This window comes from Sander vitreus, chromosome 6 (genome assembly GCF_031162955.1).
Source record: "Sander vitreus isolate 19-12246 chromosome 6, sanVit1, whole genome shotgun sequence".
NCBI lineage: Eukaryota > Metazoa > Chordata > Actinopteri > Perciformes > Percidae > Sander > Sander vitreus.
The window spans coordinates 16,339,197-16,350,514 of record NC_135860.1 but is presented as its reverse complement, the minus strand read 5'-3'; the positions used below and the strand labels follow the sequence as shown (position 1 = coordinate 16,350,514).

The window sequence follows — 11,318 nt, the reverse complement described above, 5'->3', positions numbered from 1 at the left end:
CAACACAACACGTTCAAGTAATTGTGCCAAAAGAGCAAAGTAAAACCAAAGTGGATCATTAGAAAACACCAGTTATTTACTTGACATCTGAAAATACATATTTGAATTCTTGTAAAATATACCATTTAATAAGTAAATATGAGCTTTATTTAAAACCGTTAAGTTTTAGTAATATCACATCAAAAGGGATGGTTCTCTGAGATGCAGTACCCTGTTCAAGAGTCCTGTGGAAAGTTTTTCTTTCAAGCAAACACAAAGACAGCACCATATCAGCATGTCTAACAGTCAGAAATACTTACATGATCTAAACGCCTGACAAACATAATTGATGTAATCTGTTGTGCTTGAGTGAAAGAGAAATAATGGCTAAACACTACAGAAATACTTCTTCTGTACAACATAAAACAGTGACTGGCATGGCATTTTTTTATGCATGAGATTAAACTGCAAAAACAGAGCATAAATGTTGCCTTGAGGAGGAAAAAGGTCTCAAAAATGACACTATTCTAAATGAATCTTTGTAGTGACAAAATGAGATGAAGTACTGAAGGCGTATGCACTGTAAACTGTAACACTGAGGTATCCTTTTCTTGCAGAATAAATACTTACATCTTACATACAGATGTAAAATTAAAACAGGACATGACAAAAATCGCATTTCCTTTAAAACACCCTGACACACGGCCAGTATTTTCTTTCAATCCGCAGGAATAGAAAAGACTCTTTAAAAAGTATTTTGCCAATAAATAAGTACACTTCATGTGTTGTGAGTTGCATAGTGTGCTAGAAAAGAATCTGGCAATTCTGATCAAGGTAACTCTGATGCAGCTTTGTGCTGGACCCATTTTCACACAGGTCTGATGTCCAACACTGTCCATGTGTGCAGTACAGTGTTGAATCCTACGTCCCTTCAAGTGTCCCCTTTCATCCCAAGCCTAGCAGCTTGGACAGCCATGTCTGTCCTGTAGGGTGTAAAACATCAGTAGACCCAGCTGACTGGAACCCACTGCGGCTCTGTGAACAATCGCTCCACCACCTCCTGCAGTTGGTCAAAGGCCTTGTCCAGATTATCGTTGACAATAGTCAGGTCAAAGTAGTGGCTGTATGCCCGTCGGATCCTGGCACTCTCGTCCACAGTCTTCTTCAAGTCGTTCTCCTGTTACAGAAAGAGATTCAGCCCATTAGGATGATGGAACCAACAACCATTTCAAGAGTAATAACCCCTGAAAGGTCCATCATCATTTATAAGTATTTAGGAACCTTAAATCCTCTCAAAACGTACCGTGAGTAGTTTGGTTGTAAGTCCAGCATCTATAACAGCTTTGTGCATAGCTCTTAGTGTGTCCAGTTCAGGAGCAGCAATAAACACCACAAATGGCATAAACTCAGCAGTCCTCAACACTTTCAGGGCCTGGGCAGAAAATAATGTGTCACAACTAAAGCTTTAGGGGAGAAAAAAAGAGATCTACACATTGAAAGTGTGTGCCTTTGACTAACCTGAGGGTTGACGTCCAGGATGCAGGTACGGCCCGCGTTCACCACTTCATGGATAGAGTGAATATTGGTGCCATAAAGGTTGCCATCGTACTCGCCATGCTCCAGGTAACGGCTGTTCTTGATGTCCCTCTCCATCTCTTCCCGTGTCACAAAGCAGTAGTTCTGGCCGTCTCTCTCCTCTTCCCTCGGACGGCGTGACGTGACTGGAGGTAAAAGGTGAGGAGAGGTGTTACATGTACCCTGGCAGGGAATCTAGTTGCAGACAATGTAACTACCTCTGCCGTCTGTCTCACGCACTCACAGGGTACAGTGGTTCCATATCGCAGTGGGTTCATGACAATAAGTCTGTTCTTCAGGCTCCGCCTCCCAACTCCCTGGGCTCCAATCAGAACCAGCGTTTTTCTCTGAAACGGCGGCATCTTGGCCACTTCCTCATAGATCTGCAGCTCATAACGGTCAAATTCTGTTCAAGGCAATTCACAGGCCGGATGAGTACCGTAATGTCATCTTTGCACTTACAATTTAACATTTGAAACTAAACTTTTCACAAAATCTCTTGTATGTAGAAAAATTTGTACACCTGCATTCTTCGAAGTGAGGTACATCATTTTTTTCTTCTTTTTCTTCGCAGTACCACAGAGCATCCCTGAGACAAACAAAACTGTCAGATCACCACATGGTGGTGCTAAAGGCAAGCGTTTCCTGACTATCATGATAACTAAGCAAGAAAGAGTAGCAGGGAGCATGGTGTGAATAAGTTGGCTTCTGTGATTTGAACTGACCTGTCCTAGAAGTATCCCAGTCTCTTCTCACAAAAGCTTTCCTCTTCTCCTCCAAAAACTGACTGGGGATGAGACCAGTGGCTCCACCAACAACTTTGCGTGCCTACAATGAAAGAGTAGTTAAAAGATGATACTTCGAGTAGTAAAGGAATACCATGCCTTGGTATTAGGGGTGGAACGGTACATGTATTCGTATTGAACCGAAACGGTACGGGCGTCTCAGTTCGGTACATGAATTTACACAGAGAATACACGGTATAAAAATACATAAAACTTAACAAATTAATTAATGTAATGCGGAACTACTGTTAGATACGCGTTTCTTCAATCTGTAGCCCCCCCCTTAGCTCTGAAGCTCCCGAGCTCCGCCTACATGTCGACAGTCCAGTGAGTGAGTGAGTCAGAGCTACTAGGTATCTGTCACAAACATTTTCCTCCTTATCTTGCAGCTTTCAACAGTCAGTTCCACCCCATTTCTAATAAGATGTGCAGCTCTGGTTGAAGCAGCACTGTCCCTCACCACCATTGCTGAGTAAAATGTGTCTACCCACCTGCCACCAGTTGGGGTCCTCCTTGTTGACTACATGAAGGATGTCTCCTTTGGAAAAGGCCAGGCCTGCTTCTTTACAGGGGATCAAGTTGTCTGTGGCTGGATTATAGTTGAAGTGTGGCTTCAGATAAACCTACAATTTAGGGTGTGAACAAGATAGCAGACAATTAAATCATACAGAGAGCATACACAACAGGATTGAGCAATACCTTAAATCCCTATTAAAATATCTCATCACATTTCACTGAATCATTTTAAGATTTGTGTATTTTTTTGTCGTATCTGCTTTATTTGGTAGTGAGAATGACGCACAGGAAAGGCAGGGGAGAGAAAGGGGAAGACATGCAGTAAAGGGCCCTGGGCCGGACTCAAATCTGGGCCACTGCAGAAGGACTCAGCCTTGATGGTACCACACTACCTGGTGAGGTACCAGGGCGCAAGCTGTGTGATGTTAATAATATATTTTGTTCATCTTGGTTCATGAATAATTAATTTATCAGTAGTGCCATGACTGTAGAACAAACTACTAATGTGTCTGACAGCTCTTAAAATATCAATATAATGTTCACTTCCTACCACTTCCTTTTTTCCCCTATACATATATGTTTTCCTTCTAATTCACAAGTTAAACTCTTACAATGACAGTGTGTAACAAGCATTTAACCAAACAGTAAAATTAGATCATTTGATCCTACCCAGCACAAAGGTCAGTGTCTTGACATAACCCTATGTACTGCTCCTCGGTGTCAGCTGCTGTGTGTGCCTGTTACTGTAAGAAGGAGAGGGGTGCTCCAGTGAGTAGAGTGGTGTGTCCCAGATACTGTGAGGAGTGTTATTAATAGACCCTCACTGGGCTCAATTTTCAGAAGCCTGGCATTCTGAGATCACCCAAGTCAGGCAGTTCTCCATCAATCACTGAAAGGTACAGTACAACTCCTTGCCTCGCCTTGTACACCTGGCACACCGGGACTGACGCATCCTGTCCTCCAGTGCACTTTACACACTGATTTCAAGATTTCAATAAAGTTTAAAAGAGCTAATATAAAATGATTTCCCAGTGTAACAAGATTTTTAGCGTTCCACAGGTGAAACACCTGACAGGAACACATAAAATGCAGCCTGCTTTTTCCTCACCCACCTGTGGAGGAGCCGGTGTGCCTCTGTAGCTGGGCAAGACCTTGAGTGAGATGCTCCCACTGCAGTCCCCCAACAGCTCCTGGAGTTCATGGGGGTTCCGACTGACCTCACGACCGTTCACCTCGCGAATTATGTCCCCTATGTGCAGCATGCCCTGCCTGTCAATCGAGCTGCCGTGCAGGATCCGTGCGATCACCATCTCTCCCTGCTCCACACGGAACGTCACCCCCTGAAAGAGAGTCATTTAGTATCACCCATCCGCACTTCAAGATCATACGGGAGGTCTATTTCATGGCATAGTCTGATTGGTTGCTGAAAAAGAAGCAACGCATGTCGAGTTATTATGTAAAACTGAGTCACCCTGTTTTAACAGATGGTCAATAAAAGAGGACATGAGTAAAACACTTAACTAGCTTCCTCTGCAGAGCTGTGGTTGATATAAATTCCTGGCTAACTCACCAGTGGTTCTCCGGCTTTTTTCTGGATGCCAATCATCCTTACAGCATCAGCTGGCATGAGTGAACTCGTCAACAAGGCATTGCTGTTCACTGCAGCGTGGGGCATTTCATAGCACTTTGCAGCCACTTTGTCATGAGCCTCTACCAAAGACTGAGGCAGAAAAAAGCAGAATGAGAGAGAAAAACAGACAGAAATAAGAAAGATTCTGGTTGAGAATCTCTGTACCACTAAGATATCTTAATGTATATTTCCAACACCTTTTTCTCACTAAGAAAGAAAAAATCACTGCTTCAATGTGGTTCATCTACCAAAAACTAACAGTGACATGCATTTGATAGATTACCATGAAAGAGTTAAGACATAAATCACTTAACTGTGCACATTAGAAAAAAATGGTTTTCTGACTGCATCGACAGATGAATAACATATATAGAGAAGATAAGTCAGTCTTGTTCTTACCCTAGCTGCCACAACATAGAGTTAACATTGGTCTGACTACAAACTGCATCAGCTATTGTGAAGGTTTACTGAAACAGTAGTAGAAATAGTCTTCTCCCCCTGACTTTACCCACATAACTCAGCCTGCTGCTATTGGCCCAAGTAAGTACAACCCCACCTCCCATGACGCAGCTTGTAAGTAGTTGAGAATATACAGGGCGACAACGGAAACAGAGCTGCCACCACTTCAGAGAGTAGTAGCCAATGGTTGATGTAACAAGCTCCGACATCCATTCCCACACAAGTAGAACACAAGCTAGCCCATTCACTCTACAATCTCTGGTACGTTCAACCCACATTACAAATCGTTTACAAGAAGAATGAGGTCGATACCTTAAAGTGCGGCTCCTGAAGGATTCTAATAAGCTCAGCTGCGGCAGCATCTTTTTCTGGCAGGTTGTTGAGGGAATTCAGGATCTCCGTGACCAGCTGAACATTATTATCCTGCACAGCTTTTAACTTAACTTCTTCGAGACGCTCATGGGCCTACACACACACACACGAAAATCCAAACCTCTTTATTTCTATTAGGGATGGGAAAAATGTGGTTCGAGTTACAAATCATGATTTCTTTAACCCCAAAATTTTGTATTTTTGAGCATATAATCCTTTACTATGTTTAAAGCAGATAAAACAACACTGAAAGTGCAGAGCTGAAACAACACATTCAACAACTTTGTCGAGCAGGTGCATGTCATAAAAAAAAAAAAAAACATGTTCCCATACCAAATTCCTAACATTTTGACCAAAAAACAACATAATTTAAGTGGCTACTTCATGTCAACCCCACCTATTCCCTTCATGTAAATCTTGTTTCCTTGTCCTAAGGCGTCTGTCATCTGGCTAGAATTTATTCATTTTGGTGAATCCAGAAATTCAGGATAATATGAAGAGAATTTCACAGTGAATTTCTCCACCAGCCACACTGAGCACACAATGGACTTTGGTTCTGTTTTTACTGACTGATAAGAAAGAAGTAGATAGACATGGACACCCAACATTAGGGTGCACCAAAAGGATAAAATGTTATTTCATTGTAATTTTGTATCTCAATATTGATGTACATAGCGATATAGTACATTTCTGGGAACTCAACGTTTCTATTTGATATGACATTACACTAAACTACGTTACATACAGGCCTATGTAGCAGGCAAAAATGTGATATCCAAGGAGAGCAGTGCTCTGTTTGTTAGAAATTAGGACAAGAGCTTGCCTTTTCTATAGAAATCCTATAGAGAGCCATTTGTTCTTCATGCTGTCAGTGTCAGTCCTCTTTTAGCTATGTGAAAATTTGATTTAACTGGTATTAAAAAGGAACGTTTTCTGTCTACTCAAGCTTAAGCAGATGCTTTAAATTCAATACAATATGTAAAAACTACATGAGGTGTGTACTACCCTGGACATAGCAAATATGATGCTTGTTTCTCTCTTCTAACGACAAGCAGTTGTACCTCGCACTGGCCAGTAGACTTTTCCTGCAAGTAAGTTAAACCTTGACACATGTGGGCACACTGCAAGATTAGTTAACATCGCAGGGTAGCACTTTACAAGATGCTTTACATACGCTTGTTCAAAAATCATGTATGTTTAAGAGAGAGAGAACGACCTGAACTATTTCCCCCTCCATTCCAAAATTAAGCATTTGACCATTGCCTTCCTAGTTGAAATATGTTGTTGAGCCTCACAGGGTACACCGCCAGGATGCAGTCGCAATCCTGGACCCATGGCAACATGTGACACTTATTACACCTTCATTTCCTCGGGCTCACAGTGACATTTGCTCCTCTTCTAAACTATAGCTAGAGCTTGATGACCAGCTAATGATTACAACTCTGTGTGTGCGTGTATATATATATATGTGTATATATATATATATATATATATGTGTATGTGTGTGTGTGTGTGTGTGTGTGTGTGTGTGTGTGTGTGTGTGTGTTTTACCTTTGCGAGGGAGCGGATGATGGGGCTCTCCATGATGCCTCTGAGGAAGATGAGGTCAATATCTTTGGCTCCTGAGTCTGATGGCAGGTCTTTCAGGTTGTCCAGTACCTGCTGCATGGCTGAAGAGGAAAAAATACACGTCAAAGGTTGGGCTAACAGAATGCTAACCACACCCTTGATCTTTTTGAGCTTGAGCTGCTTTGGGAATGCAGGCAGATAGGTTTGTGACAATGCTCATAGCCAGTAATACTGAAAACAATTACAAATTCTGAGCCAAAACAATGTGACTATAATAAGAGTTTACAAGGCAAGAACAATAAATGGACAGTCTATCAATGGGCCAATTCACAGAGAACACCCCTTATTTCCTCTACAGCAGCAACAAGCACGCAAAGTCACAAAGGGTTTGTTCTACTAACAGATCTGCCTTGTAGAGGCTGAGAACACACAGCAAGAAACTTGAGTCCGAGATCCTGACAAATACAGCTTTAATTTCATTTTCAATTATTATAATTTCAATAAAATGTATACAAAATAGCGTACTGTACTTCCCAGTAATTATCTTTCCATAAACATTTGTCATAAATTCTGTTTTTTCAGAAAAATAAGCAGTCCATTTGCATTTTTTTTTTTTTTAAATAGAAGAAGACATACTATTTATTTTGCAATCACATGTCAAAAAATTGTTTTGGGGGTTTTTGGTTTTGCCATGTTTCACAGAGAGACAAATGTGCACGTTCAGAGGCAGCAGCAAACCTGCCCACAAAACTATCTCTGGGCAGTGGGCACAGTACCATTCTAATGGTAATGAAATGTCAAATCTGGCAAACAACATTACAACAGTTCCCGTGCATACGATTAGTTAGGACTTTGTCTTTGACAGCTTACCTTTGCCAGACTTTGCATTGGCCACAGTCATGTTTAATATTCCTCAGCTCAGGGCGGTGAACTCTCTTAAAATGGCCAAAAGCTGCCCAACTGCCCACTTGCAGAAACCAGAGTAACTGCTGCAAAAGGTAGAAAACCTGTTCAAGTCAGTAAACTGTATGCCAAGATTGCCATACTGTACAAGCCATGTCATTAAATTAATCAAGCTGACATTTACTAACATGTGTTGCCGTTGAACAAATGCAGATACAGTATGGAGGGATGAGACATAAAATGACATAGAAAAATGTTTTTGTCTTGTCTTGAGCTACTAACATGCTCATGAAAGAGAGCATGTTAGTACAGAGAGCTCTTATGAATTAAGAGAATGACAAAGAGGGCCATTGAATGACGTCCCATCCATCTGGCTAAAGGTTGTGCCAGCTACACACAGGTGGCCCCTGGAGACTCTGTACAAACATGATCTTCAAACAGAGCAAGTAAAAACAGCCCTATGCCTTAGTGGGTAGGTGGACAAACAGAATGATGGGCTTTTTGAGCACAGGCCCCATTTAACTGTAAACTATGTAAACATCATACATTTAAAAACATTGTAACAACAGCAAAAATGCAGAAACAACAACAACAACAACAAGGCAGATAATCTTTCAGAGTCAAAAAGAAACAAGAAAGGCTCAAACTCACCTACAAACTGTGTTCAAATCATCAGTGCAGCACTCCAACACGGAGCCCCACGTTTTCTACAAAACACATTATTCTTCTTAGTTTTGGTGAAATTGACCAAGGCAACCTAAAAACCCTCCTAGGTATTGATAAAAGCAGCTCATGCTAGTAAATAACGTCCTCCTGTTCATTTAGTAGTATTGTAAATGCAGCCAGTGTGATCAGCCAAGTCAATCATATGACCAATGTCTGTTTAAAAAGACTCATAACTACCATGATTACTACTCATTACCAAGTCAGATAAAGCTCAGCTCAGAAAGAGTGATACTGGGGACTGTGAAGTATTTATTGTTTAGTTTTCTGTGGATATAAAAAGATCAAAAGTAACTCAAAGAAGCCTTTCATTAATGGGACATGGGTCTATTTCACTCAATTACTATAAAGATTGTTCTAGTTGTTGTCATCACCAGTTCTTACTGCTCTGCAGTTGCCCACATAGGCTGGAAATTAAAGCAACCATTCCAAAAACATTTAAATCAGACTTGTTTACAACCATAAAACGTTTTGAAACAGGACCAAAACTAGAGACCATCTTGCGATGTCTTCAAAAAGGTATATTGCTTTCAGTACTATTAACAGTCACCCACTTTGAGCTCATTCACAATTTTCATAAATTAGGACCCAGTCTTGATGAATGAGACTGAACTGAGGCAGAAAGGCAGCACACAGTTGCAATTAGAGTAACGTTATACTGCCTTTTATCAGACACATGAGAAGGAGCAGCCAGGTGGGACGTGAACGCTATGTGCTCATGGTGGCAGATAAGTTCATATATAATAAGTTAGTTCTAATGTCATGAGAGGACACTAAAGAACAGTGGAGCTAATTAAGCCTTCAAGAAACGTGTTGGCTGCAGTGGTTTAAATTTTCTATCAAGCTACACGCGCACTAGGCACGTGTAACTACCACTTTCAATGTAAGGTAACTTAGCTAAACATGATAATTAGCCATTGGTAGCTAATATAAAAGTATTATAATATTTATATTTGACATTTTAAACTGCAGCCACATGCTGTCAGATCGTCATTGGCGTTAACTCCACTAACGTTAGTGCTCGTCCCATACCAAGTTGGTGCTAGCCATTGCTAGTTTGTAAAGTTAGCTCATATAGGTAAGTTAGCAATGCTAATGATTGCTAGCAAACACTAGCGTGCGCTTACAAGTTAAGTAGCTAGCTAGCTATCTTTCAGAATTGAATAGACCAATACCGTTATTTTATTACAAAAGGTAAGCGCACTTAACCGAGCTAACTTCGCTGGTTTAATTAATTAGCTCTTGCGAACTAGCTAGCTAGCTAGTAGGTGAAGTAACAGTTAGCTGCAAGTCCAGTCATTGGCTAGCAGTAATCGTAATATCATGTGGCTCAGACTAGCTAACGTTAGCTAACGTCAGCTGGTCGTGAGAGCCAATAAACGAGGGTCCCCATGATGAGACCCTGTTAAAATAAATAAATGGTAAGTTACCTGATTTAAGCATTACCATCCAGTCACACTTTCATGCTTCCCTCAGTTTCAGAGTTTCCTATTTCGCAGACCACTTGCGCAATAATAACTTGTTAGTGCATTTCCAGTGTGCCTGCCTGCGCCTCTCCCCTCAGTTCCCCATTCAGTGACAGTGTGATGTGCAAATGACATGCCGTTCAAGTGATATCTAGGTCATCGACATCCTGCACAGCACAACCCGCCCATATTATTTATTGTAAACATTACCTTACAATAATTCAATTCAACTTTATTTCAGACACACGGGTCCTTATCAATATAAAATACCTGTAGTTGAAAAAAGGTGTGTGGAGGTAAACTGCATCGATGGTTTCTTCAAATATTGTTTCCCCAATAAATGCAATGACCCCCTAAAGAAAAATCGTAAATACCCTTTGATTGCTTTTGATTGTACACCGTACATACTCACTGCAATATTGTGAGTTGACAGCTCAATACAAATGTTTGGTCATCATAAATTCAAACATACAATAGCCCTTACAATAGTTTGTTCAGCTACCAGGGCTTTAAATCTGTAGTTCTGAATTAAAAAATGTGCCAAAATAGATGGAAAATTAGAGCGCTTTACTGAATCTATCCATTGTCAGTGGAGTAGTGTGCCAATAATAACTGATTTATGTTTTCTCTCTGGCAAAACATCATGCACCATATCAGTGCCTACTATTTCATAGCCAACAACATATTTAAGAATAACACTTTGTGGAAACACTTACCCCATGAGGAAGATATACTGTATTTGATCTTGCTATCATTGGCACCTGTGATAAACCATCCCCACATCTGGCTACAAATAATCCCATTTGTACCACCCATCAGCATAAGCACCAAACAATATTCCATTCACCAAATCTGGTAATTCAGCTGCACTGAAGCTTCTTTAGAGAGCCAGAGCTTAGTTATAGAGAGCACAGTAGCTTGGACCATGTGTCATAACAGAGTTAACCCCAGTGTTGCGTGATTCGTTTTTGATGTATCCAGGTCACTTGATTGGATTAAACTGTTAATCTATTTTCAGGCAAGGTTGCGGTACATCTCAGCTGGCTTGATAGAACAAGTGAAATATATAATACTGTACAGTATACAATACTATAGTGTACTCAATTTACAGTTAATTTCTATTTTACGCTTCCCAAAATATAACATTAGTTACACCTCATGTAACTAGTATGTGTTTATGCAAATGTAGGGAGGTGTGTGTGTACATATGTGTGCACATATTCATTTATGTATGGTGTTTTTTTTTTCATTATTTTTTTTCTTTATCACTGGGTGGATTCTCATATATTTACAATCTTTTTTTAAATATATATGTATTTAAAAAAAAGATTGTAAATATAT

General features: G+C 40.5%; 1 protein-coding gene across 2 annotated transcripts; it reads right to left on the bottom strand.

Moving 5' to 3' along the window:
• Positions 1 to 124: 124 nt before the first annotated feature.
• pals2a (protein associated with LIN7 2, MAGUK p55 family member a) lies at positions 125 to 10,096 on the bottom strand. 2 transcript variants are annotated; one of them, XM_078253120.1, is made up of 14 exons: positions 9,942 to 10,096; positions 8,440 to 8,495; positions 7,756 to 7,892; positions 6,868 to 6,986; positions 5,257 to 5,409; positions 4,426 to 4,575; positions 3,968 to 4,195; positions 2,831 to 2,962; positions 2,280 to 2,382; positions 2,078 to 2,143; positions 1,799 to 1,960; positions 1,498 to 1,700; positions 1,283 to 1,411; positions 125 to 1,156 (listed from the first exon to the last, which is right to left on the bottom strand). In XM_078253120.1, the coding sequence occupies exons 3-14, from the start codon at positions 7,784 to 7,786 to the stop codon at positions 980 to 982; spliced, it is 1,653 nt and encodes a 550-aa protein (XP_078109246.1). In that variant the 5' UTR covers positions 7,787 to 7,892; positions 8,440 to 8,495; positions 9,942 to 10,096; the 3' UTR covers positions 125 to 979. The 2 variants fall into 2 exon arrangements, with proteins under 2 accessions (XP_078109246.1, XP_078109245.1); XM_078253119.1 differs by having other exon boundaries at positions 7,756 to 7,874.
• Positions 10,097 to 11,318: the final 1,222 nt, after the last annotated feature.